This window comes from Aulostomus chinensis, chromosome 4 (assembly GCF_037954235.1).
Source record: "Aulostomus chinensis isolate RoL2024-O1b breed Wild chromosome 4, RoL_Achi_v1.0, whole genome shotgun sequence".
In the NCBI taxonomy this organism is placed as follows: domain Eukaryota; kingdom Metazoa; phylum Chordata; class Actinopteri; order Syngnathiformes; family Aulostomidae; genus Aulostomus; species Aulostomus chinensis.
In genome coordinates this window covers 5,510,375-5,533,429 of record NC_141323.1, presented here as the reverse complement: position 1 = coordinate 5,533,429, position 23,055 = coordinate 5,510,375, and the positions used below count along the sequence as shown (strand labels likewise).

The 23,055-nt window shown below is 43.7% G+C and overlaps 2 protein-coding genes and 1 long non-coding RNA gene across 3 annotated transcripts in view; 1 reads left to right on the top strand and 2 right to left on the bottom strand.

Annotated features, from left to right (window-relative positions):
- Positions 1-978, bottom strand: part of irag2 (inositol 1,4,5-triphosphate receptor associated 2) — a 32,929-nt gene extending 31,951 nt beyond the window's left edge. Inside the window, exon 1 of the mRNA XM_086201202.1 lies at positions 628-978. The gene's annotated coding sequence lies outside the window, so the exon portion shown is untranslated. The remainder of the gene's footprint in view (positions 1-627) is intronic.
- On the top strand, positions 17-9,673 carry bcat1 (branched chain amino-acid transaminase 1, cytosolic). The gene is made up of 11 exons (XM_086201213.1): positions 17-69; positions 505-549; positions 2,648-2,842; positions 2,923-3,033; positions 3,122-3,241; positions 3,316-3,476; positions 3,968-4,110; positions 4,215-4,300; positions 4,558-4,698; positions 5,104-5,178; positions 8,094-9,673. The coding sequence occupies exons 2-11, from the start codon at positions 520-522 to the stop codon at positions 8,130-8,132; spliced, it is 1,101 nt and encodes a 366-aa protein (XP_086057339.1). The 5' UTR covers positions 17-69; positions 505-519; the 3' UTR covers positions 8,133-9,673.
- Positions 9,674-10,003: 330 nt separating this feature from the next.
- LOC147262396 (uncharacterized) lies at positions 10,004-21,591 on the bottom strand. The gene is made up of 3 exons (XR_015112549.1): positions 21,548-21,591; positions 11,069-11,165; positions 10,004-10,118 (listed from the first exon to the last, which is right to left on the bottom strand). It is a non-coding gene; the product is annotated as an uncharacterized LOC147262396 (long non-coding RNA).
- Positions 21,592-23,055: the final 1,464 nt, after the last annotated feature.

The following is a 23,055-nucleotide window of genomic DNA, read 5'->3' as shown; positions in this document are numbered from 1 at the left end:
TCTGTTTACAGGCTGACGGTGCACAGCTGCTTTGACATCCAGCAGTCACCCGTCTCTCCTCCTCTGAAGGTTCGTCTTATCCTTCTACAAAACCCTTGAACTAATTAATTCAAAGGTTTTTGGTTTTTTTAGACTGTCAGGTTCACTTTAGTAACTGTAGGTAGACATGATGTAGATTATTACTACATTTCATCTGCTAAATATGTCGTTTTCAGACTAGATCTAACATGCTTGATATCTTACTTAATTGCATGTTTTTGTGTAGCTTAGATCAGTCACAGTGGCTGTGACATCTGTGTAATCGACATGTTGAGACCTTCAATAAACAATGAGATGGGGTTTTTTGCAGAGACGCTTGCTAAAAAGCTAAATAATACAATAATCCATTTGAAATATTTTACACCTATGGGCCCCTTAGCTACTTTAAGCTGTGCAATGCTAATCTAGAATTATTAACAGGTTAAATATGGATTATTGCTATAACATTGTTCAATTTGTCTTCAGGGAAGCGGGAACGTCATGGCCGACACTGACACGTCGAGCTTCAAGGTACTGAAACACATTCTGGATGTGGATGCTGCTGCTTTTCAAAGCCTTAATTTCTGCCTGTAATAATTCAACACCTACCCTCAGTTGCTGCTCCAGCTGCAGCATCTTGATGATTCCTTGACCTCCCGACACTTAAAAATCTCCCCAGTAGCTTCACGTAGAAGATGCAGAAACACCTCTTGTCCTCACACTGCCAGGAGCAGCACAGGGAGGCCTTGAGAGTCGTTCATGGAGGCCCAATGGCGTCAACAAGCCTCTTCTAAGACTTTTGATTCGGCTCCCGTCAGACAGAACAGTGTCCACGCCGTTTCCATGTTCGGGGGCCTAAGCTTGAAGGATGTAGCGGACTGTCGCCGTGTCCTGGCTCAGCCTGCTCAGCAGAATCCACTTTCCCAGCTCACGCTAAGTAGCTGGCGCTATGCTCCTCTTCTGACCCTGAATGCCAGTACATAGTAGGCTCAGGTGGAGATTAGGCTGGACATGCGCACACACACACACACACACACACACACACACACACACACGCACACGCACACGCTCATGAAGAGTTGCTTTAGACATGTGCTTGCCAACTTCCACTTCCATTGACAGAAAAGTCAAACTTTCACTATTACTGTCCTTTCAAAACGGCATCGTTAAGAAATCCCAGTCAACATCTCCTCTGAGACGGACTGAAAAGACATTTGGGAGGACTGCCCGTCAGTGTAGAGAGTGAGTGAGTGAGTGTGTGTGTGTGTGTGTGTGTGTGTGTGTGTGTGTGTGTGTGTGTGTGTTTTGTACAGCAGCCCTCCTACACACCAGAAGACAGACATACACAGACTGCTCATATTTATAGATGCTTAATCCCAGCCAAACACTTCGTGCAGGTAACAGTGAAAAGGAGATTATAGTGTATTCAGAGGACTATAGACACTGTTTTTCACTACTAAACCTACTTTGTTCATTTATGAGCAGCAGAGAGGAGCAATTTGTAGATACAAATTAAAAAAAAAAAAAAAGGGAAACAGTTTAGGCAATCTGATGTGATGTTAAAAAAGACCATTCAAAATAGATTCAACCAAAATGAAGTACGGTAAAATACAAATGCAAGAATTTTAACACATTGAGTGTCGCAAATGCTTTGTAATCTGGGATTAGGGTGCAAACCTGCACAGGAGAGAAGGGGCCTATCTAATCCCAGCCGGTTGAAAAGATGTGTCTCTTTAAGAGAGGTTTAGCATAACTCTGTTTTGCAGAACAGCAGGAACAAACAGTTTTCTCACAGTTCTTGATGAATATGACACTTATATCCCGACCTGCTGTTGCTGACGCACCACAGAGGTAGTAAAGGCACTTCATGGACCTACAGACTGGAAGGCTCCGATTCAGGATCCTTCAGTTCTAATGCAACATAACAAGTCGCTTATTTCCTCAAAATGGGCAAAAGGAAAACTTCCCTGTGACTGTCCGTCCTGTGCGGTACGTCCAGGATGTCCGCCGGACGTCCTGTTCCACTAACACAGCCACTAATAACCAGCCTAACACTCAAATGGCGAATAAATAAATTGTGCTGTAACATGAAAATCCCATCAATCCTATCCAATATCCTTCTCTAAAATGTCTGTTTTAGAGAAGGATATTGATTGTGCTGAGCTAACTAGCAGTCAGCTGGTCTCTGTGGGTCTAAGCTGGAGCAGAGAAGGGTGTCTATCTTCTTGTCTGACACGAGGATGAACAGAAAGAAAAAGAAATATTTTTCGACCAAAAGTTGCCGAGTTAGTTTTTCTGTAATGGAGAACCTCAAAATGAAGTTATGACGAAGGTTAAACTGTCACTCCACTTCAACTTCGATGGACACGGGCAGGTTTATGTATTTACTCAACATCCTTTGCTCAAACATTTTCAAGAGAATATTGTTAAAACTGCAAGTTGTAAATACATGCGCTTAACTTGAGAAGGTTGGGTGGTACAGAGGAGTAAAGACATGATACAAGGAGACAAAAACGAAGTGAAGAGGCAAAAGTTGAGGATGGTGATGACCTCTGGAAGCGAGTTCAAGCATCGCCCGTTCCAGTTTGAGATGAGCTGATTAACTCACTCCGTGGCGGGTCTCTATCAGGCAGCCGACCTCGTCATCCAGCTGTCCTCCACGCTGAAGACCAAACCCCACGTGTCTGCCTTCGGGACGGTCTTCACTGACCACATGCTGACGATCGAGTGGAGTGAGACGGACGGCTGGCAGGCTCCGCTCCTCCATCCATTCAGGAACCTGTCACTCCACCCGGCCTGCTCCTCCCTACACTACGGCGTACAGGTGCAATGCACTCAAACATCTGCCTTTCTTTTCAATATTTTTAAATGATCATGCTTCAACTGACTTCTTCTTCTCCTCAGCTATTTGAAGGACTGAAGGTTTACCGTGGGTACGACAATCGACTGCGTCTCTTCAGACCAATGCTCAACATGAGCCGCATGCTCAAGTCTGCCCAGAGAGCTTGTCTACCTGTGAGAACACGGCCTGATGTTGGAACCACTGGATGAAATTCTGCCTTGACACGTCACAACTTTCACTTCTCTCGCCTTCGTCCTCCAGACCTTTGACCTGTCAGAGCTGCTGGAGTGTATCAGGAGACTCGTAGAGACAGACCAGGACTGGGTCCCTGACACGGACTCAGCCAGCGTGTACATCAGGCCCACCTTGATCAGCACTGAGGTAACGTCATCTGTTAGTTTCTGTTCTGCTCTGTTTTTGAATGAAATGAAACTGCAGTATCTTTCCCGTGTTAGCCATCCTTGGGTGTCAAGAAGCCGGGCCGGGCCTTGCTGTACGTGATCCTGTGTCAAGTGGGCCCTTACTTCAGCACTGGGGCCAATGACCTCTCATTGTGGGCCGACCCAAAGTACATCCGGGCCTGGAAAGGAGGAACTGGAGACTGCAAGATGGGCGGGTGGGTGTCTGATAAACGATGAACTCCAAAACTCTGTTGCAAGTATTTTGTTCGATCCTTTTCTTCATGTCATCAGTCCTCATGTAGCTATCAAGCTACTCCTGCCCTGATGAAATCCCAGTTTTTACCATCTGAACCAAATCCTGCACTCTCTGCTTGCATCATTTGAAACCAGAGTTTCTGCAGCCCCTGGTGGTCAATGGAAGCATTGCAGGAGATCCCTGCCTTTGCGTTCAACTGTGTAGTTTGATTGTGGGATTTTTTTTTTTTGTAAATATCCTAAACATGATGTATGTGTAAAAGGTTCAAGATTAAAAAAAGCTCTCACCTGCTAATGTTAGCATGCTGGCTAAACCCCGCAGTGAAACTAAAAACCATTATTCACTGACAAAGTAATAAAGTGCAATAAAACTTGATCATACAGGATTTTTCCCTCTTCACACAATTTCCAGACCCAAAATAAACTCGAGTGATGCTTTGAATCCTTGCAGGAACTACGGATGCTCTCTACTGGCCCAGTATGAAGCTGCGGATTATGGGTGCCAGCAGGTCTTGTGGTTGTATGGCGACGACCACCAGATCACTGAGGCAGGAACTATGAACATCTTCCTTCACTGGATCAATGAGGATGGAGGTTAGATGGAGGAAATACACACCGGATATACACTTGATACGATACACGCTGGTTGATAAGAAGCTGGGATGTGCAACAAATGATTTCAAAAGTATTTCTTTTAGAGGAGGAGCTTGCAACTCCGCCTTTGGATGGTGTCATCCTCCCTGGTGTGACCCGACAGAGCATTCTGGAGCTAGCCCGAACCTGGGTGAGAAAGATGTACACATACATTTACATGAACTTAGAAGCATTTGCTGGAGCCTTTTGCTAAGTCTAAGATCCAATCCCCACCCCTGACCTTTGCCTTACCCCACTCTTAACCGCCAGCCTGAAATCTGCGTTGTGCTCCTAGAGAGACGCTCTTTGGCTTCTTCAGTTCAGACCTAAACATTCTCCTCTTGGTGCTCCTGAATTAACATTACTATGTGACTGAACGAGTCCGACGCACCTCTGCCTCGCCCCCAGGGTGAGTTTAAGGTGTCAGAGCGCTACCTGACCATGGCTCAGCTTTGCCAGGCTCTGAGGCAGCAGCGGGTCAGCGAGATGTTTGGTTCTGGTACCGCCTGCATGATCTGCCCTGTCGGAAACATCGTCTACCAGGGGGAGGTGAGACAGAGCTGATGGTGCCCATCCTGTTTGTACCTGTGGAGAGTCTCTTGTTTAGCCAAGCTAGCTTACAGTTGCTGAGTACAACAAGACAATACTTCAGTCCTCAGTCAATTCTTAATCTCTGTCTTGAACCGTAGGAAAAGCAGTAAAATTCACCCCCAAACCACCGGAGTTCCGTTCTAAACCGCATTTTGTATCAAGTCACATACATACAGGTTTTTGGATACAATTTCATCTGATGAGTAATATTCTTTCACCCTCACTCCCCCTGCGCAGGCCAACCTCACTATTTGAGATCTATGCAGGATGTTTCATTCACAAGGAAATATTGATTTTCTGTTGTTTTCAAGAGAAATATAAGTCAACATAACAACACAACTGAGCTCTTGTGTGTGATTGTAGAACCTGCGCATCCCCCAGCAGGAGAAACATTCTCGGCTGACTTCACGGATAGCGAAGGAACTAACAGATATTCAGGTTGATGCACACGCACACACACACACACACACGCACACACACACACACACACACACACACACACACACACACACACACACACACATTACACAGATGTTTCCCTTGGCTCAGTAACAGCTGGTTGAACATCTGTGTTCTTAAGTCTTCTCTCACCCTCAGGACTTTGTTTTCATGTCATAATAACTGACTACATCGATGTGATTGATGGGCAAAACCAGGGCCAGCTTCCTGTGTGTATTTACAGAGCTAATGGAGCACACAGCAGAGTTTTAACTACTTGCTTTAAGGTTTGGGCACTGACTCTTATCAAATCCTAATATAAAGCACTTAAAGAAAGAGTTAGAGTTGCTCTCGGTTACTCACTTGACAGCTTTTAATGGATGTAATATTACAAGTAAATATTAACTTAGTTTACATCTCTATAAAAGCACTGCAGGACGGAGAATGCAGTGATTATCACGCAGCTCAATTAGATCAAATTACTCCCTTTGGTTCATATTGAGCAAGATAAATGAAATATAACGTAAGAGTAATGATGTTGTAACACTGTACATTGCCTAACAACACACAGCGTCCTCTGTATGTAGCACTTCCTGTTTTAACAGATTCATGACGCTCATCGCTGAAGGCTCGGTGTGCGTTAACAAGCATGTTATATATCACAGTGTCATGATTCTGTTAGCGGCGTGCAGGGAAAGAGCTCCATATGGGCAAGATCTTGATCGGACTCAAGAAGGCCTAGGAATGGCGGCACGGGTCCATCCTCACACTACGCTCGTTTGGAGGCAAGTTAGATGCCATTACAATTTTTTTTTTAAACAATCTAAGATGGCAGTCAAGAAAAGGCCAACAACAAAAGCAACTCAGTTGGTCAACAGCATCACATAACAGCTGTATTAATGTCAGAAAACCCCTCCAGCAGGCTGCCTTGATAAAATTACACCAATTAAAGTTCAGCCATGGAATCCAGGTGGAGGATGTCAGTAAATACCAGTGTCAGAGTCGGTAAAAAGCCCTTACCAGAAACCTTTCTGTAGGTTGCCAAGGTTACCAAAGTGCTGCTCCGGGAATTAAAAAGGTCATGAAATCACTGTAAACGATCTAAACCACATAAAAAAACAGTTCTAATAAAAGACGCATAAAACACAGTGACAAATATTCCTCATCTGTGACCGTAAAACGCCAAACAGCTCACGTGAAGAAAGCTTTTCTCTCGGGGTGACGGCGCACAGCTACTGGACACCCATCTACTGGACACCCATCTACTGGACACCCATCTACTGGACACCCATCTACTGGACACCCATCTTCTGGACACCCATCTACTGGACACCCATCTACTGGACACCCATCTCTGCCCCACCGCTGCGTCGCTCTCACTCCGTTTTTTTTGTCCTTCGACACTGTTACCTCACGCACAAAGGATTGTGGGTGATCCAGAACCACAGAAGATCCACAGGTGACATGTAGACAGAAGGACAGACGTCACTCGATGAAGACCAAAGTGTCTGCACAGTTTGATATTTTCGATATTCTCTAAATGGGTCACTTTCTGTGGCAGCCATATTGAATGACTGATTATTACAAAATCTTAATTAACACCTTGATGGATTTTGTGCTCTATGATGATGTTTTTTGGATTCACCGTCAAACAGGATGCTGATACAGTGTGACTAGTAGTAGTAGCAGTAGTAGTAGTAGTAGTAGTCCTAGTAGTAATGGTGGTGGTGGTGGTGGTGGATCCTGGCCTACGTCAAATCCCCGTTACACGTGTGGTGGATCCGTTTCCTGTCTGAGGCAGAATCGGAGGTCACTGTATCCTCAAATGAATGGCGTCAGACCAAAAAGCTTGAGAGCAGCAGGCGTGCTTCTCTCTGAGTTCTCTAAATCCTGGGAGTGGTTGATGCGGGGTGTCTCTCCAACGTGAATCTCTTCTCTCCTTCACTTTCTGAGCTGCATCTGATTGTTTTTGGTCAGTCTGCAGCAGGAGATAGAGCATATCTGCTCGACCCATCATCCAGGCCTCATGTGCATGCTCAAGCTCATCTTCACCTATGATAATATCTGCACAGAGCTTCAGAGAGAGAGAGAGAGAGAGAGAGAGAGAGAGCGAGAGAGTGAGGCGGCCTAATGGTTGAGTGTGGAGAGTTGGAGATAGGGACAAGACAAACTCTTGCATTCTCTCATTAAGCTTGCTGTAATTGCACAAACCCAATTATTGCCTCAGCCTTTTGTGATCTTCAAAGCCAAGATGCTGCAAATGAAGCCTCGAACAAGTGGGAGAAGTGTGGGGGGGGGGGTGTCTGCTAAGCTTAATGAACAATAAAATCGACAAAACGCTGGAAAATGCTGCACTCCTTCTACGGCGCCGTTAAATCTGTTGACATTTCATTTGGAGGGAAGCAGCACGGTGTTATCCCCCCTCCCCACACGCGTCTTCCCACCCCTCTCGAAGACAACATTGTGCAACAAACAAACGAGTGGTCTGAGGCAGCAGATGAAAGATGGGTTTACTAAGTCGCCCTGCTGTTCCTCTTTCAAGTTAATTAGAAATCACATTCTTTTGTTTCCCCTTCGCAGGCGTTTATTTACTTTCTCACTTCGACCATTAGAACAAATTTGCAACATGAGACATAAATAATTGGATTTGTCTCTGCGGCTGTCACGGATTGGGGAACATTTTGTTTTGATTTTTATTATAGTTCCTTGTTGTGTTGTGTTCAGTTGGTGGCTGAGTTTGCAGATTTGCTTTAGGATATTTGATTTCATTTATTTTGGATTCGCGCTTTGCTCGCAATTAAGCGGCGAGCGAGCGAGCGAGGGAAGTTATTTCTTAGTGACGTGATGTTTTTTTAAAATTTTTTATTTTTTACTGCACATCTTGTAACACTTCTGTGACCTGTGTTCTCTTACAGTATGGACACACACCCAGCAACTGGACATTCCTGGTGTAGGAGATGAAGAAGGCTTGAACACACACACACGTGCACAATGACGTGTGTGTTCAGACAGACACGCATCAAATGATAGACAATTAAAGACAAACTCTGTACACAGGAAGTTGAATCAAACACGCAAGAATTTCAGTCTGAGTGCAATAAGCCAAAGATCCAAATTTGAAGCCTAAATGGCTCGGTGTGCTCTACCGCTTCACCTCCTGTTAAACTTAAATTAACAAACACACAAGTGTCCAAAATAATTAGCAAAAGTCGGCTGATGTCTCATGCAATAACGCATAATTACTTACGGTATTCTGCCACCAATTTCCGCAACGTTTCTCAGGATGCAACTGGATAAGACAATAAAAAAGGAGGAAAACAAAGAATTACAATGCAACGACAGGCAGAACCAAAGTGCACATGTAAGAATGAAAATATGCAAAGTTTAACCATCAACTACAAGTTACAGATGAGGTGTCTCCACTTAAAATTCAAATAAAATAAAATTAAACATTCTCTGCAGCCACAGAATTCACGACGATATTTACATTTCTTGAGGCTGCGACAAAAACAGAGAACTATTAGGCCACTGCATTTATTACTTTTAGCTAGAAACATGAATTGAATGCATAAAATCCATAACTCAAACTTTTTTTTTAAATCACAGTATAAAGGTTTTGTTTTCTCCCTCGAGGATAGCCAGGCAAGTATAAGAGGACAGAATAACATTAATCAGTCGAGAATGCACAAAAAATAGTACAATTAAAGATCAGTGTGCTGTTGAGGTGGCACAGTGGAACTTTTATTGCCTCCTAGGAGCTAAAAGCTGAGGTCATCAGAGAGCCCCCTACAGGTTCCTAACCAGGTTAACAACGTGATGAGGAGTCAAGACAGCTGTTAGTTGTTGAAGGCGGGCGGGCTGGTGGATGGACTTGGAGCCCCATTGAACCTCATTTCAGTTTTCGTGACTTTAACATCTTTTTTCTTTACCCAAAACAAGTGTTTTCACAACTAAACCCAGCAGAACATGAACCACATCATTGGCTCATCGTGCAGTTTTATCATTCAAGAGTCAGCGGCTCTCTGTTTCAGTGGCTTGTGGGGACGTTTCATCCCAGCATGTTCATTTACACCGGGGCCGCCCAAAATGGGTCTGGTGAGCCAGATGTAGGGATAAATGAGTGACCAAGTGTAGAAAGTATTCTTTAAATCACTCTTCATGCTGTTTTCTGCTTTTAATTAATAATTAGGAATTCTTTTCTTCAGAATTGGATCAGACACTGAAGGAACTCGAGGTATTTTTACCTCACTCCGTGCTTCAGTCCTGTGCACCTCGGGTATACACACATCTATGGATGTGGATACTCACTCACTTCAGAGAGATAAAATGTGTGTTTGCTTTGGAGAAGTTGACAACAACAAAAAATACTGGATGTGACGCAGGACATAAAACCTGCAACGTACGAAACCTGGTGATGACATAATAAGGGATATTACAGCTGTAATCTAAAATAAAGCATGTGAATGTGTATGTTATAACATGTTTGTAGGATTCAATTCATCAACTAATAAATCTATATCAGTGAATTGTGTGTTCTCTTGTCATGGTTCCTCAGGGGATGAGGAGAACGGCTGTGAACGTGTGCAGCTGTGAGGCAACATCTGTTTACACCTACTTATTATGTCAATTACCACATTTGATACACTTCCATTCCATCATTAAATCAAGGGGACATAAAAGCTGATGGATAGAAATAATGACAGTTGTCTGCGTAGTATTTAATGACTAAATGTAAGACTGTAATGATACCTAGAAGTCTGGGCGATGGGAGATGGTCAGGAAACATCTCTTCTCTAATTTTTCCAGCTTGAAGCTGGTATTAGTGGTCCGAGGTGGTTGGGGCCAGGGCCGGGCTCTGCAGAGAGACTCCTTAGTCCTTAATGATGCTTTGGAGTGGAAGAGTTGTTCTACACACACACACACACACAAACACACACACACTGGAACCAAACCAAAGCCATCAGCATAATGGAGTCATAACAGAAAGCTTTCAAACCTGAGAGCACTTGGCTGTTTGGCTCTGCACGCATGCACGCACACACGCATACACACACACACACACACACACACACACACACACACACACACACACACACACACACGCACACACCCAAACGTGCATGCAGAAATGTTCACATTGCCCAAATACACACACATGCAAGTGACATCATTAAGGATTCACTTTACAGGTTTAAATTGAAAACTTAAGGAGGTATTTAATTCAAGCCTCATTAATCGGGATCTGTGTCTCATTCACACATGTGGATACAAATGTGTGTGTGGTGTGTATGTGAGGGTGTCTGTGTGTGTGTGTGTGTGTGGGGGGGGTAGCTGGGGATAGCATGTGCAATTGAGAACAAGAGCCATGTTCCTAACTGATACAGGACAGATTGTCGGGTCACTTGTTAAGGTGAGTATAGTGCTGAGGGAAAACCTGCAGGAAATGAATGCAAGTCTATGTTAATACCCCAAAAGTGACAGAAGTAAACCTGTGTGTGTGTGTGTGTGTGTATTTGTGTGCAAAGGGGTGCCCAGTGGCATTCTGGATGATTTTTTTGGCTCACAGCTCATTTTGGCGTCTGTTCCTTCTGTGTGCGCTGCAGTGGCACAGCTGCTGTAGCCCACGTGCCACACGCACACAAGTACACACACACACACACACACACACACACACACACTTTCAAAATGCCAAACACCATCTACCTAATCTAGGCCACTGGTGTATCTCTGGTACGGATCCTTTTTCCTTCCTTTGCAATTAAACGCTCACCACACTTTGTTCAATAATAATTAGCTTTAAATGAGTTCTACATTCCATTATTCGCCCACACAGATAATTAAAATAACAACTAATCTAATCTAAATGGCAACCTGACAGGTGAGGACACACCGCGTGATTGTTTGCAGGCATATTTGCTCTAGCGAGACATCGTTTCAGGAGGCGGCATCGAGCTGTTGGTCCTCTGATATCCACTCTGAGCTGACAACTGTTGATTGGAGAGGCAACAGTTCATAACTATGTAACACAGATGGTGCAAAGTGATGGAGACACTGGCAAGATGCTCTGACACGTTCCAGTTCGGACTGCAGTTACAGTCGGATATAGAAAGATGCTTGTGTCAGTGTTCTACGACAACACACACACACTTTAAGAGACACAGCGACTTTTTGGGAAATTTATTGCCATCCTCTCCAGTCAGGCAAGAAGATAAAGAGCCCTCCCTCGCTGTCGGTGCTGCAACGGGGAGCTGTGACCAGAAGAGACTGGCTGACCGGCTAGTTAGCTTAGCACAGTGAATGCTAGTGGTTGGGAAGCGTGAGCATATCTCAGTCGAGGTTTGTCCAGGTGTCACAATCCTCTCTGAGAGAGTCGGCCATGCTAACTAGCAGCAGTCGTCAACAAGTGTTTATCGGCTGACGTTACAGGAGCTTTTAAGGTGCTGTGTCAAACAACTGTGCCTAGAACAGGGAAGTAGTTCTGACTGCGCCTGATTTAAAAATGACTTGCCTGATTTGAAATGATTTAATGTTATACACAACTGTGGTTATATGAATGCAGACAAAGGGTGTTGTTGAGAAAAGTGTATTTGATGACTTTTGACGGAGGTATGCGAACACTTCCTATCCACTAGAAGTCACTGTGCTAAGCTAACTAGCAGTGGGTGCCTGTGGGTCTCAGCTTTTGAAATCGTGGAGGTACATGTGTCTTTCTTCTTGTCTGACTCGGGGGACGATGTCAAGTAAGATAATAATAATAATAATATTTCCCCAAAACTTGTCGTGTTAATTAAATTTTGGAAAAAAGCAGCCTGTCATGCTGCACAGGCGCATCCCTCTGGTGACTCACTGATGCTGCACCTACCAATGGAATACGCAAAACCTACAGGAGTTTCTGAGAGTTATTACCTGACGTTAAATATAGAATTAAAACCACCATATTCCTCATTGTCCTTCGTGATAAAATTGGGGCTAAATGTTTATTATCTTCGCTTGTTTTACACCCGAGATCAGAAATCCTGCCCCAAACTAACATTCATCACTTTTATTGATGGGCTTTGCAGTTCCGTATCTGTTGCCAAAGTCAGCTTTCTCTCTCCGTCTCCTCCTCGTCTTGTCTTCCTTCCCTCTCTCCTAGAGACCAGGAACCCCAGCAGGCCGCTCCCATTCAGCCTGAAGACTCCGATGATGTTTTAATTGTCACTTCTTGTTAAGGCGGCCATGACATTCACGCAAGGACACGGGGGAGGCGGTTGGCGTAATCAGAGGAAATGGAGAGAGAGGGGAAAGGGAGGGAGAGAGCGAGTGAGACAGAGAGAGAGAGAGGGAGAGAGAGAGAGATGGCACCCATTCAGCTACTAAGAGTGGTATTTGGCTCTGAGCGGTGTGCCTGCTCTCTCTCCCCTCCCTCTCACCCCGCCTGGGCATGATCTGATTTGACAAGCACAACGCTGTCATCTCGAGTTTGTCCAATTTGAAATTCTAATTAATGAACTCGGCGCCACTTTGTGTTTTTGTTGTTGTGTTCTTCCTCTTCTTCTTCCACTTCTCGGGCCAGTTTGTCTTCTATTTGCCTTTTCTTTACCCTTCCTCCTTCCCACACTCTTCTGGTCGTCTTCGGCGGAGGCGGTGTGACTGCAGAGGCCGGCGGTCGCCCTGGGTGAGATTGTAGTCTCACACCATAGCAGATGATATCAATGGCTTTGGGTCACCCAATTAGAATCAAACTGTGTGTTCTGCTTGTGCATCGCATTTGTTATGTGTGTGTGAGGGGGTCTCGGCGTGTATGTTTGTCACTGTTCTCTCAGAATCTTAATGAGGGGGGAGAAAGAGGAGCTGATTACTGAAGCTGAAGGGCAGAGAAGTGGTCTCTTCTTCAACAACTTCACATGTACTGGACTAAAGCGCATCTGCAGTCTGGTGAACACTGTGTGTTTACCAGTTTAGAGGTCACACCCTCCTGGCATTTTAAGATTCGTGGTCATTTTCAGGTTTAAATAGCAGCAGAAAGACAAAGCTGCCAATCCATGGCCAAAAGCTGGGCACCTCAGCATCAATATTCCTAACACACCGACGATTTCTTCCTGTGCAGATGAAAACTAGTGTTAATATGATACAATCAGAGATCCCAGACAATGAGGAAGCACGTCACATAAATTTTACACCTGGAGAAGCTGAGTGCAAATACTTTAAAGCAACATCATGACCTTCCTCAACCAGGTGTCGGTGAGAACACGAGCACCTACACGGAGCAGCGGTTGTTGAATACGTTTTTATCCATCCTGTTATTTTGCTTTCGTTCATTTGTTTGTGCTGAGGTTTCACCGCTGCTCCTCCCCCATCTTGTTGCGCACTAAACGAACCAAACACTGATTTAATATTCAAGAGCAAGTAACAGCATTTTCTTTGGCAGAGTTTTTTTTTTTTTTTTTATATTTCATGAGTGAATTTGAAAGGAAATCTAACTCGTGTCAGTTGCCTGCCAGTTAGACTCGAGTCCAAGATGATAAGTGATGAAAAACCCCTAAGTGCTTCCCTTAAATGGAGTGCAGTGCGCTGACGAATGAAGAGGAAAATTCCACCAGTGTCCCACCAGGAGAATGACAACACAAGCAAAAGTTCTACCACGATGAATCCGCTCATTCTAGTTTTGGACTGCCGTGCAAACAAACATGCAAAAGCATAAAAAAATGGCAGAGGAAACCAACCCAGACAAGAGAGATTAAAAAAACAGAAACAAAACAAGAGCAAAATATAATAGAGACTCCCAAACACAAACAAAACGACATGTAGTGGATGTTCCACATCGAGCTGAAGGCTTTTGGAGGGTCAGGGCCCAGGGGGACTGGAGCAGGTGGACCTACAGGGGAGCAGGTCACCTTTGACTCCAACCTAGCGACGGGCTGGGGATCGGGGCCAGGAGTGCTGAGCAAGTTTCCATCCAAACACCAAGGAAAACTACGAGTTCCCACGTGAGTGTCAAAGAGGTGGCGAGCTACCAACTGTCAACTTAGTATCATCAAGATCTGTTGATACATCCTCACAACTGCACAAGTCCCCCAGACACTGATCCAGAACACCGTCCACACCAGGACCTCTCAAATTAAAACGCACAACTTCCACGAATTTCATCACAACATCCAGTTCCCAAGCCTTTCAGACATCGCCCAGCGAGTCAAGAATCGTTCTCTTTGATTAAAGATCCATCTCCACAAGCTGGAACCTTCTTCTCTGAACCATTTACACCAACCAAAGGAATTTGGAGGATTTTTGTTTCTTAACACATCCAGAAAAACTCTGCTCCTCCTGCCAGGAGCCTGGAACCGTCTTCAGGATCCACAGAGGCTCTACAGTTTGATTCAGATCGACAGCAAATACCCATCAATCGTTCTCGCGTCGTTACGTTACAGTTTTTAGATATCCTGCTTGCAAACACACAGGTGCTGGTGATCACATGACCTCCCCCCTGGAGGACGTCCCTCGAGTACAGTTGGAAAATATGTAGCTGAATGACATTTTCTTCTTTTCTAGATTAGGAAACATCTTAAAAATGTATCCAAAAAGGGTTCTTTGACAATGTTTTTTTTCTATTCATTCTCTTCCAGATCAGTATCGATTGATTGCAACACAGAAAGATGAACATTTTCATAATCTTAGTCTCTGCGCTCATGAAAAACTCAAACCCTAAGAAGGGCAAAAGGGAACACAACGCATCATGTTTTTTGTGTTAATTCTTCACTCAAACCTCCGTCTTTTCTAACTGCAGTCGTATGTGAGATATAAGATATGCAAACCCACTCCCGAGAAAAAGAATTCATCCAAGTTATGTTTCATAAATATAAGTTGGAGAAAACAGTGTGGATCAGCTTCATTTCTGGGAGATCCAATGGAAAAAAGCACCATCAAATATTTCCTCATTCATCATCACTCCACTCACAACCTACATCTTTCACCTCCACTCAGCTTTAATTGGTCTAATACCTCCACATACGTGTGGAAAATAGAATAAGAACTTCATGTAGTGGATGTTCTCATCTGAATGTGACGGAACTTCACTAGAACCTTCTGCTGAAGTTCTGTGCTGGAGCTGAGATCTCAGCGTCATGTCTTTATTTACCAGCGGATGGCGCTAGCAGCCTACAAACGATACACCTCAACACGGCTCTGCTTTGGAGGTAGAGACACAAGAAAGAGAGCGAGTGTGTGTGTGTGTGTGTGTGTGTGTGTGTGTGTGTGTGAGTGAGTGTGTGTGGGGGGGGATTTTGGAGGCCTGCCAATCATGATGGAAAACCATTGCAGAACTAATCTATTTCCATGCTCGTCCTAATCCACCAACACAACGATGGCATCATTTAATCACAAAATCATCATCATCGCCACTATCTCCATCACCCCCCCCCCGCCGCCACCGCCTCCCCTCCCCTCCCCCTCGACTGCATTAATAAAAAATGTATTTTTTTGTAAATAAGAGCTCGTGATTAAGAGCAGATTAACGCATGGCTTCATAGAGACAGACAGACAGACAGACTGTGATGGGTTTTGTTAACACGAGAGTAACACTGGGTGTCAGTTGTGTGTGTCTGACATTACATCAACGTTATCCTCCTGCCGCTCATGTTATCTCTCTTGGCTTAGAGTTTTAGGAGACTTTTTAACAGCAGCACTGCTTAAGAGCTTAGAGTAAATGGATGGATGGATAGATGGATGGATGAAGATCACACACACACACACACACACACACACACACACACACACACACACACACACAGGCACAGAGAGATCAGTGTCACTCACACAACTTCAGCGCCAAAGCCTGATTTGCTTTGTGGTAAAAGCTGTTTTATTTCTCATCAGTGTTGTAATGGAGATGCTCTGCTGTCACACTGCACTTGAAGTCTAATTTTATTCTGAAAGAAGAGCATTAAAAAAAATATATCAGCCATTTCTGGTTCTCAATTAATTCTGTTATATAAAACACGTGGTTTTTCTGTAATGTAACCTTCATTCTCTGACTGACATGTTTGGAGATTCAAATAAAATAAATGAGGACCACTTTTTTTTTTTCTCATTAAATGTTCTAAAAGATGTGGCGTCAGCCCGTATTGTACCCAACAAGGAAATGATAGCAACCACAGCAGTTTAGGTTCCAACATGTCAGGAAGCTTTGAGATCGCTGACACAAGCAGTTGAAATGAGTGTCATCAGTATGAGTGTGTGTGTGTGTGTGTGTGTGTGTGTGTGTGTGTGTGTGTGTGTGTGAGAGAGTGGGGGCGGGGGGGGGGGGGGCATCTAGTCATCATCAACAAATGAAGTCCAGGCAGTTCAGACCAAGAAATGGTCACTCAAGCGCCGCAAAACATTTGTGTCCAAGGAAGCTGCTAGCAGGGCTGCTTCTAGTATTTTAGAGGCCCCGTGCAAGAAGTTTTTTTTTGTATGAAACTGCAAACTAAAACTACATACTAAAACTACATACTAAAACCTTAAAGATGAAGGGAAATGTATCCCACGATTAATGCATCGAGGGGAAAGGAAGTCATTTCGTTAAAAAAGAAAACAAAAAAGCTTTCACATTTTTTTACTTTCACATCTCAAGTTGAACCCTGACCATAATATGAACTTATGACTTTGTTTTTTTGTTTTTAAACGTAGCTTTTTAAAAAAAAATCAAGAACAAAACAAAAACGAAAAATTCTCTGGAACCTTGTGCGACAACGCAGTCCGAGCAGAACATGAACGTTTGAGACAAAAATGAAAAAAAAAAAAAATCTTACGATTTGAACTTTATCCCTTTACTATTAAAATATTGCTAGCAAATGTATTACTCACTACATTTGCACTCATTAGTCCACGAGTGTTCTAGTTTCTGCTGTTGTTTTGAAAAGGACAATATCAATCAAGATCATCTGAGTTAGCTGCGATTGTTTCCGTCCTGTCTGGATAAAATGTGGCACACGGACTTTACACTTATAACTTTGTGTTCACAAAAAAGTGAGAGATCCTAACTGTCATTCTCCTGTTGTCTCAATGTGTTATGATGTTTAATGCTTAATAAGACTTTAAATGTGTTACAGGAGGTGAGATGATAGTTATATCGTTTGTTAGCAGTCTGCATGTTAGCATTAAGCTAAGTATCCGGCTGTGAACGGGCCAGAAGCCGCAAGACTTCAGATACATATTCCCAATATATTGTACATGTCTAAAGAATGCTCCAAAAAAAATCTGAATTTCTGATGGTTTAACTGGAAAATGCTTAATTTGGAGAGAGAAAATCATGAAAAAGTGGAGTTTTAATGTGAGTGTAGCCAATGACGCCTGCTAGCTGCGGCGTCAGTGACGGTCCAGTGTCCACCTGCAGGAAAGGAAGAGGAAAGATTGGAAACAAACAGAGAACTCTGGTGGGGCAGAGCCACACAAACATTTTCAGGGCAGAAGTTTTGTTTCCCAGCCCAACCCTGCTAGTGGGATTACAGTGGGATTACCAGTGGGATTACCAGTCTAAAAGTAAGTGTCATTTCTCAAACTTTCTTCAACTGTTCGTGTTTGTTTAGGAGTGTGTTTCCTCAATCGCCTCCAAACTGCCGAAATTAGCTTCAGGAATCTGACAAAACATAGATCTTTATTAGAACTCTGAGAAGTAACATGAGTCATAAATGTAAATGTGCCAAATACAGAGGCAATTTATGATTTAAGTTTTTTTTTTTTTTACATTGTTTATTTTTTTCTTCAGTTTGGTGGCTATGTGAAAATTATAATTCCAGATTTATTGCACAAGCTGCAACACAAACAACTGTCAATCATGTTTTGTTGTTTTGACGCTGAGGTAAATGAGTGAAGCAAGAGTCAAAATAAAATGTTACCAATGTAACAGAGGGCCTTGCTTTTTATCTAAGTGAGTGAGATGCTTCCCTCCTCATCCCAGTGACACAGCCGTCGACTTCTCATGATCCACCATCTTAATTTGGGCCCTAAAGCAGCACAGCACGTTTCTCTTTCAGTAAAACGAGATGATTAACAATCGTCCTTGTCAACTGCTCAGGTTGTCTCGGATCATCACAGTAAAACTAAAAAGATTGAAAAGAATCTATGCTCTTCATTTGGTCGGTGAAGCATATATGTTTTTCTCGGGAGCTCCATTAAGTCTTGGAATGCAGGACACCTACTTATTATTCAGTGGTGTGTTGAATATTTGTGTATATGTGTATGAAAAGGAGACGTCGAGGCTGACGGTGAGTAATGTTCTTCAGGCCTGGCGGCTGGCACCGCTCTGTCTCCCTGCAGGTGGGAGTGAGTCACTCTCTCTCTCACACACACACACACACACACACACACACACACACACACACACACACACACACACACACACACACACACACACACATTTCATGCTGACCACCCCGATGTGCCAGCTCAGGCAGCAACCACAGCAGCCAACTGGCCAATGAACAACTGTGTGTCTGTCTGTCCGGAGAGTAACGGCACATACCTACACACACACACACACACACACACACACACACACACACACACACACACACACACACACACACACACACACACACACACACACACACACCTTCCCTTTCATTACTCACACGTCTGACACATCCCTGTCAAATGCCAGCTCACATTAAGGTGGGGAGAGGCTACCTTTCTCTCTCCCCTCTATTTAAATTCAGTGTTTTACTGTAGGAATTATAACAGTTGGAATTCATGAGCTCTAAATGTGATACACAGCCGTTCAACACCACCGACAACTACAATCTCAGTAAGAAGAATCATTACCTTCCTGCAGAGCTGTTGTATACCCTACACTTCTGCAGGTGAACTGCTAAGTGAGTGTCAAAGGCTACATTTCTGCATTAAACGAGACTAAACGGCAGTTATTTATTATTGTCTCATTTGTTCTGTCAGTGGATTTTTTTCCTCCGTCATTTCCTTCAGGCTCAAATGAAGTGACGCATCATCATAACGTGTCTTCAATACCTCGAAGTTTGAAAAAGGAACCGACAACAAAAAAATAACTTCAAATCAATCTTTGGCGTGAAGGTTTTTTTGCGGTGTTATTGTTAAGCTACGTCTTTGTTTTGGTTGCGACCCTTGGCGCCACGATGTCATGTGACATCGCAAACTGAGTAGAAACATAAGGTTCATTAGCAAATGTGATCATAATCATAATCCAAATACATTTCAATCGTTTTAATAGTGATGATTTTTATATTAACATGCTTTCAGGTCATTGTATCAAGTATTGCTTTATTTTTGAGCCCTTTGTGATGTCATAGATTCAACATTTGAGGTAAAACCAGAGTTGAATTAAAGGGTACGATTAGTCAAACAACTGGAAGAGGAATGATAAAAATTAGCTAATGCTCTGTCTGATACTGACGTCAAACTCAGCGCAGAAAATGACCAAATGAATGTTTGTGTGTGTGTGTGTGTGTGTGACGCTCTTTCCCATCATTTGCTAATCAGATATAATTTGCTCCAGCAGAATATTGAAATATGTCTTCCGGTATTTGTATCACTCCATCACAGCTGAGTGAATGACGATGTGACAGGCGTGGATAACCCATCAGACGTGATGTGACATCGTGTGTGTGTGTGTGTGTGTGTGTGTGTTAAAATGATGATCTGTGGAGGGCAGTTGCTGCTGAGCACGGATAAAACAGTTAAACGCAGTAATTGCCATTTGCTCTCAGCTGTGCTTGTGTTCTCATGGGAGAGAGCAGTAGATAACACACACACACACACACACACACACACACACACACACACACACAGAGCTTGATTTCATTACTACACCTCTACAGTCTTGGTTTTCTCAGGTTCGGTCCTGACTGCAGCTACGCTTCTCCGGGAGCGTCCAGCGTTGAGGTCTTGCAACCGTCCCATAAATATTACACTCCGCCTCTGGGCACCTGAAGGTTTCTGGGTGGCTTTGCTCCTAACAGAGTTTCTTTCTCTGCCCATAATAAAGCAGGAAAGTGGCTTCTCATTTGCTTTGTGAAAATATGTTTTACATAGTTGCCTTTTGCTGCATATGAAACAAAGTTGTAAGTCACTGAGTGTGAGGGGGACGAGGGGGAGGGGTGTTTCCTATAAATTAAAAGCACATAACTTCTCCTCCAGGTCACTGAAACAACAGAGCCGTCACCCGCCTGCCAAGTATGAATGTGGGGTGCAGAGAGGGACATAAATGACCCATTGTGAAAGGGTGTGCGTGCGCGTTTGCCTTTGCCTATGAATGTGCGTTCAACATTTCTGTACATCTGTACAAATGTGTTCATGCAGTTTCAAGTACAGCATGTGTGTGTGAATATGTGAGATTACTGAAGGTGATCGCTGCTTTACATTCCCCATGTAAAGAGAGAATTTCCCCTTGAAAAAACAGCAGTGCACAAAGGGTCCTTTGACAAGCCAGTGTCTGTGTGTGTGTGTGTGTGTGTGTGTGTGTGTGTGTGTGGGCACGGGGGGGGGGGGTGGTTGATGCGAGTTTAGACCCTCTGAACTCGCCTTTGCTGTGACCCACTGCTTGCAGGGCTTGGCAATACCGAGTATGTGTGTGTGTCAAGACAACGCGACTAAGCCTGCAGACGCGGTGAGGCTGTGTGTAGATTCACGTGGCGTTTAGATTTCTGGTTAATTTTAATCGATCCTTTACACTGAGCTCCTCTGGTTCCAGTTCAGGTCTCACATTCCTCAGAATCCTCTTTCCTGTCTTTCCCCACCAATGATGAGCTGTTCCATCAACCGGTGTTATCACTGTCATGTGGAAGGGGGCGCTATTCCGCATCTTCTGACGGAACACTGGGTGTTTAGGTCCATAAACAAGCAAACAAGGAAGTCTGGAAACTGTAAGACGCTGCAGACGGATCAGTGTTGGGGCCTGTGGCGCTGAACCAGGCCAACGTACGAGGAGTTACGTCAGACTGAGGAGGCGGATGAATACCCCGGTTGTCTAGGAGGGGCTTTACTCTTTCCTCTTAAATGTTCAGTTTTTTCATCATCATAGCAGAACATATTCTGGTGGTCTCAAAGATGGTGGAAATATTTAAAAACAGGGTCAGAAGCATGAGTTGTCAGCTTTTGAAGACGTGATAACTGGAAATACCGCACTGCTGTTGTACGCCTCCTCGAGTCATTTTTGTGGCAAATTTGAAGAAATTCCCTCAAGGAGTTTCAGAGATCAAGTTTCCGTCGAAAGTTTTTGAAATGCATTTTTTTTTTTTTTATGGATACAGTGTAAGGTGCAAAAAGTACGTCAAATTCCCTAAAAGTGTTTTTGCTGCCTTGAGGTGTTTTTGTGCTTAAGGAGAAAATGCAAAAAGCACGTAATTTGAAGAAACTCTAATCCAGCCAATCGCAAACTCACGTGACTGTTTCGGCCGCTGATGTCACAGTTAGTTCCAAACTTTGTCTTCATCCCCAGAGAGGCAGCAACATGTCCAGCGTCAGCTGAAACAAAAAGAACTGTTATACTAAATATAAATCGGCAAGACGTCTCTCCATTCCTTTGCTGGTAAACCTGGTAAGAACCTGCTTTATTCAGTTCAAACCACTTGTGGGAATCTGCTGTAATTCACATTTCCTCTTTTGTGGCATTTCAAAATGTGGCCAATAATCATGTGAGGTGACAGTGACCTTTGACCTTTGACCAACAAAATCTTTTCAATTCATCTTTGAGTCCCAGTGAACGTTTGAGCCAAATGTGAGGAAATCCACAGGCAGAGCTGAACCCACTGGTCGCTCCCCACCAGGTGAATCCGACTGCTCCCCATCCTTGAACCTCAACGATGAATCCGTATCATCTCCCATGTTGAACCAGACTGACCAACTGGTTGATTTTGATTGGCTGTGAGTGTTTCTATCTCTCACCAAATCCCGTTGAAAACAATCCCGGTGACATCGTCCACCACTGTCAGCAACAGTGCCCTCTGCTGGCTAGACTGCACCGTAGCCTCTCCCTCAGCTTGGACAGTGAACACTTGGTCTTAATTCCTTGGCAGGATGATGAAATTTTGCTGCTTTCCTTTGTTCTCTCTCTCTGTCACACAGCTTGGTGTCATTGTAAAATAGTTGCACCGGTGACACCGACTATCAACACTGTCTCTTAGCTTTTTTAACCCTACATTCATCCGAATCTCCCCTCAGCCGCTCACATCAAGGGTGGCTGCAAGGTGATGCCTCAAACCCCTTCGATAAATACAATGATTAGTAAAAGGCAGGCAGGCAGACTGACAGACAGATATTAGATAGACACTGTCCATTTTCTCAAAGCTGTACCCCACACCAACAGGCACACAAGGGGATTATTTGGGAAAATTCAAGGGCATTTGTTCCAGAGTGGCACCGTGGGCCTCTGAACACCGGCGATTCAACTAATGTCAGTGTGAAAGCATCAATCTGTCAACAAAACCCCACTTTGTGGGTCAAAAGGCTTTCAGCATTGCAGCAAAAGACAGAAAAAAACCCTGCACATTTCACCAATGAGTGAAAGAAAAAGGCCTCGACTGAGACTGAAAAGAGAAAATTGTTACCATTACCTTAGAGAAGCAAAGAAAGTAGAGAATAGAGAAAGAAAATTCTCCTCAAGAAGGAATAATCATGATTATTTTTCTGCTGGATACTACTGCTCCCTTGCATTATCAAAATTGATTGTGCCTATAATTTTACAGGAGGATAGAAAGAAAGAGTTACTGAAAGCCTTATTGTCAGGCTGGCACATATCAAACACAGTGATATTGTAGCAGTTAAGTGGCAATTTTGTTTGGTGCAAGCACTTTTTTTTTTTCTTGCAGAGAGATACCATTCTGTGCTTTTTTTTTATAGACGGAACTGATCACATCCCCCATCTTTGCATGAATGTTGCATTGCCTGAAT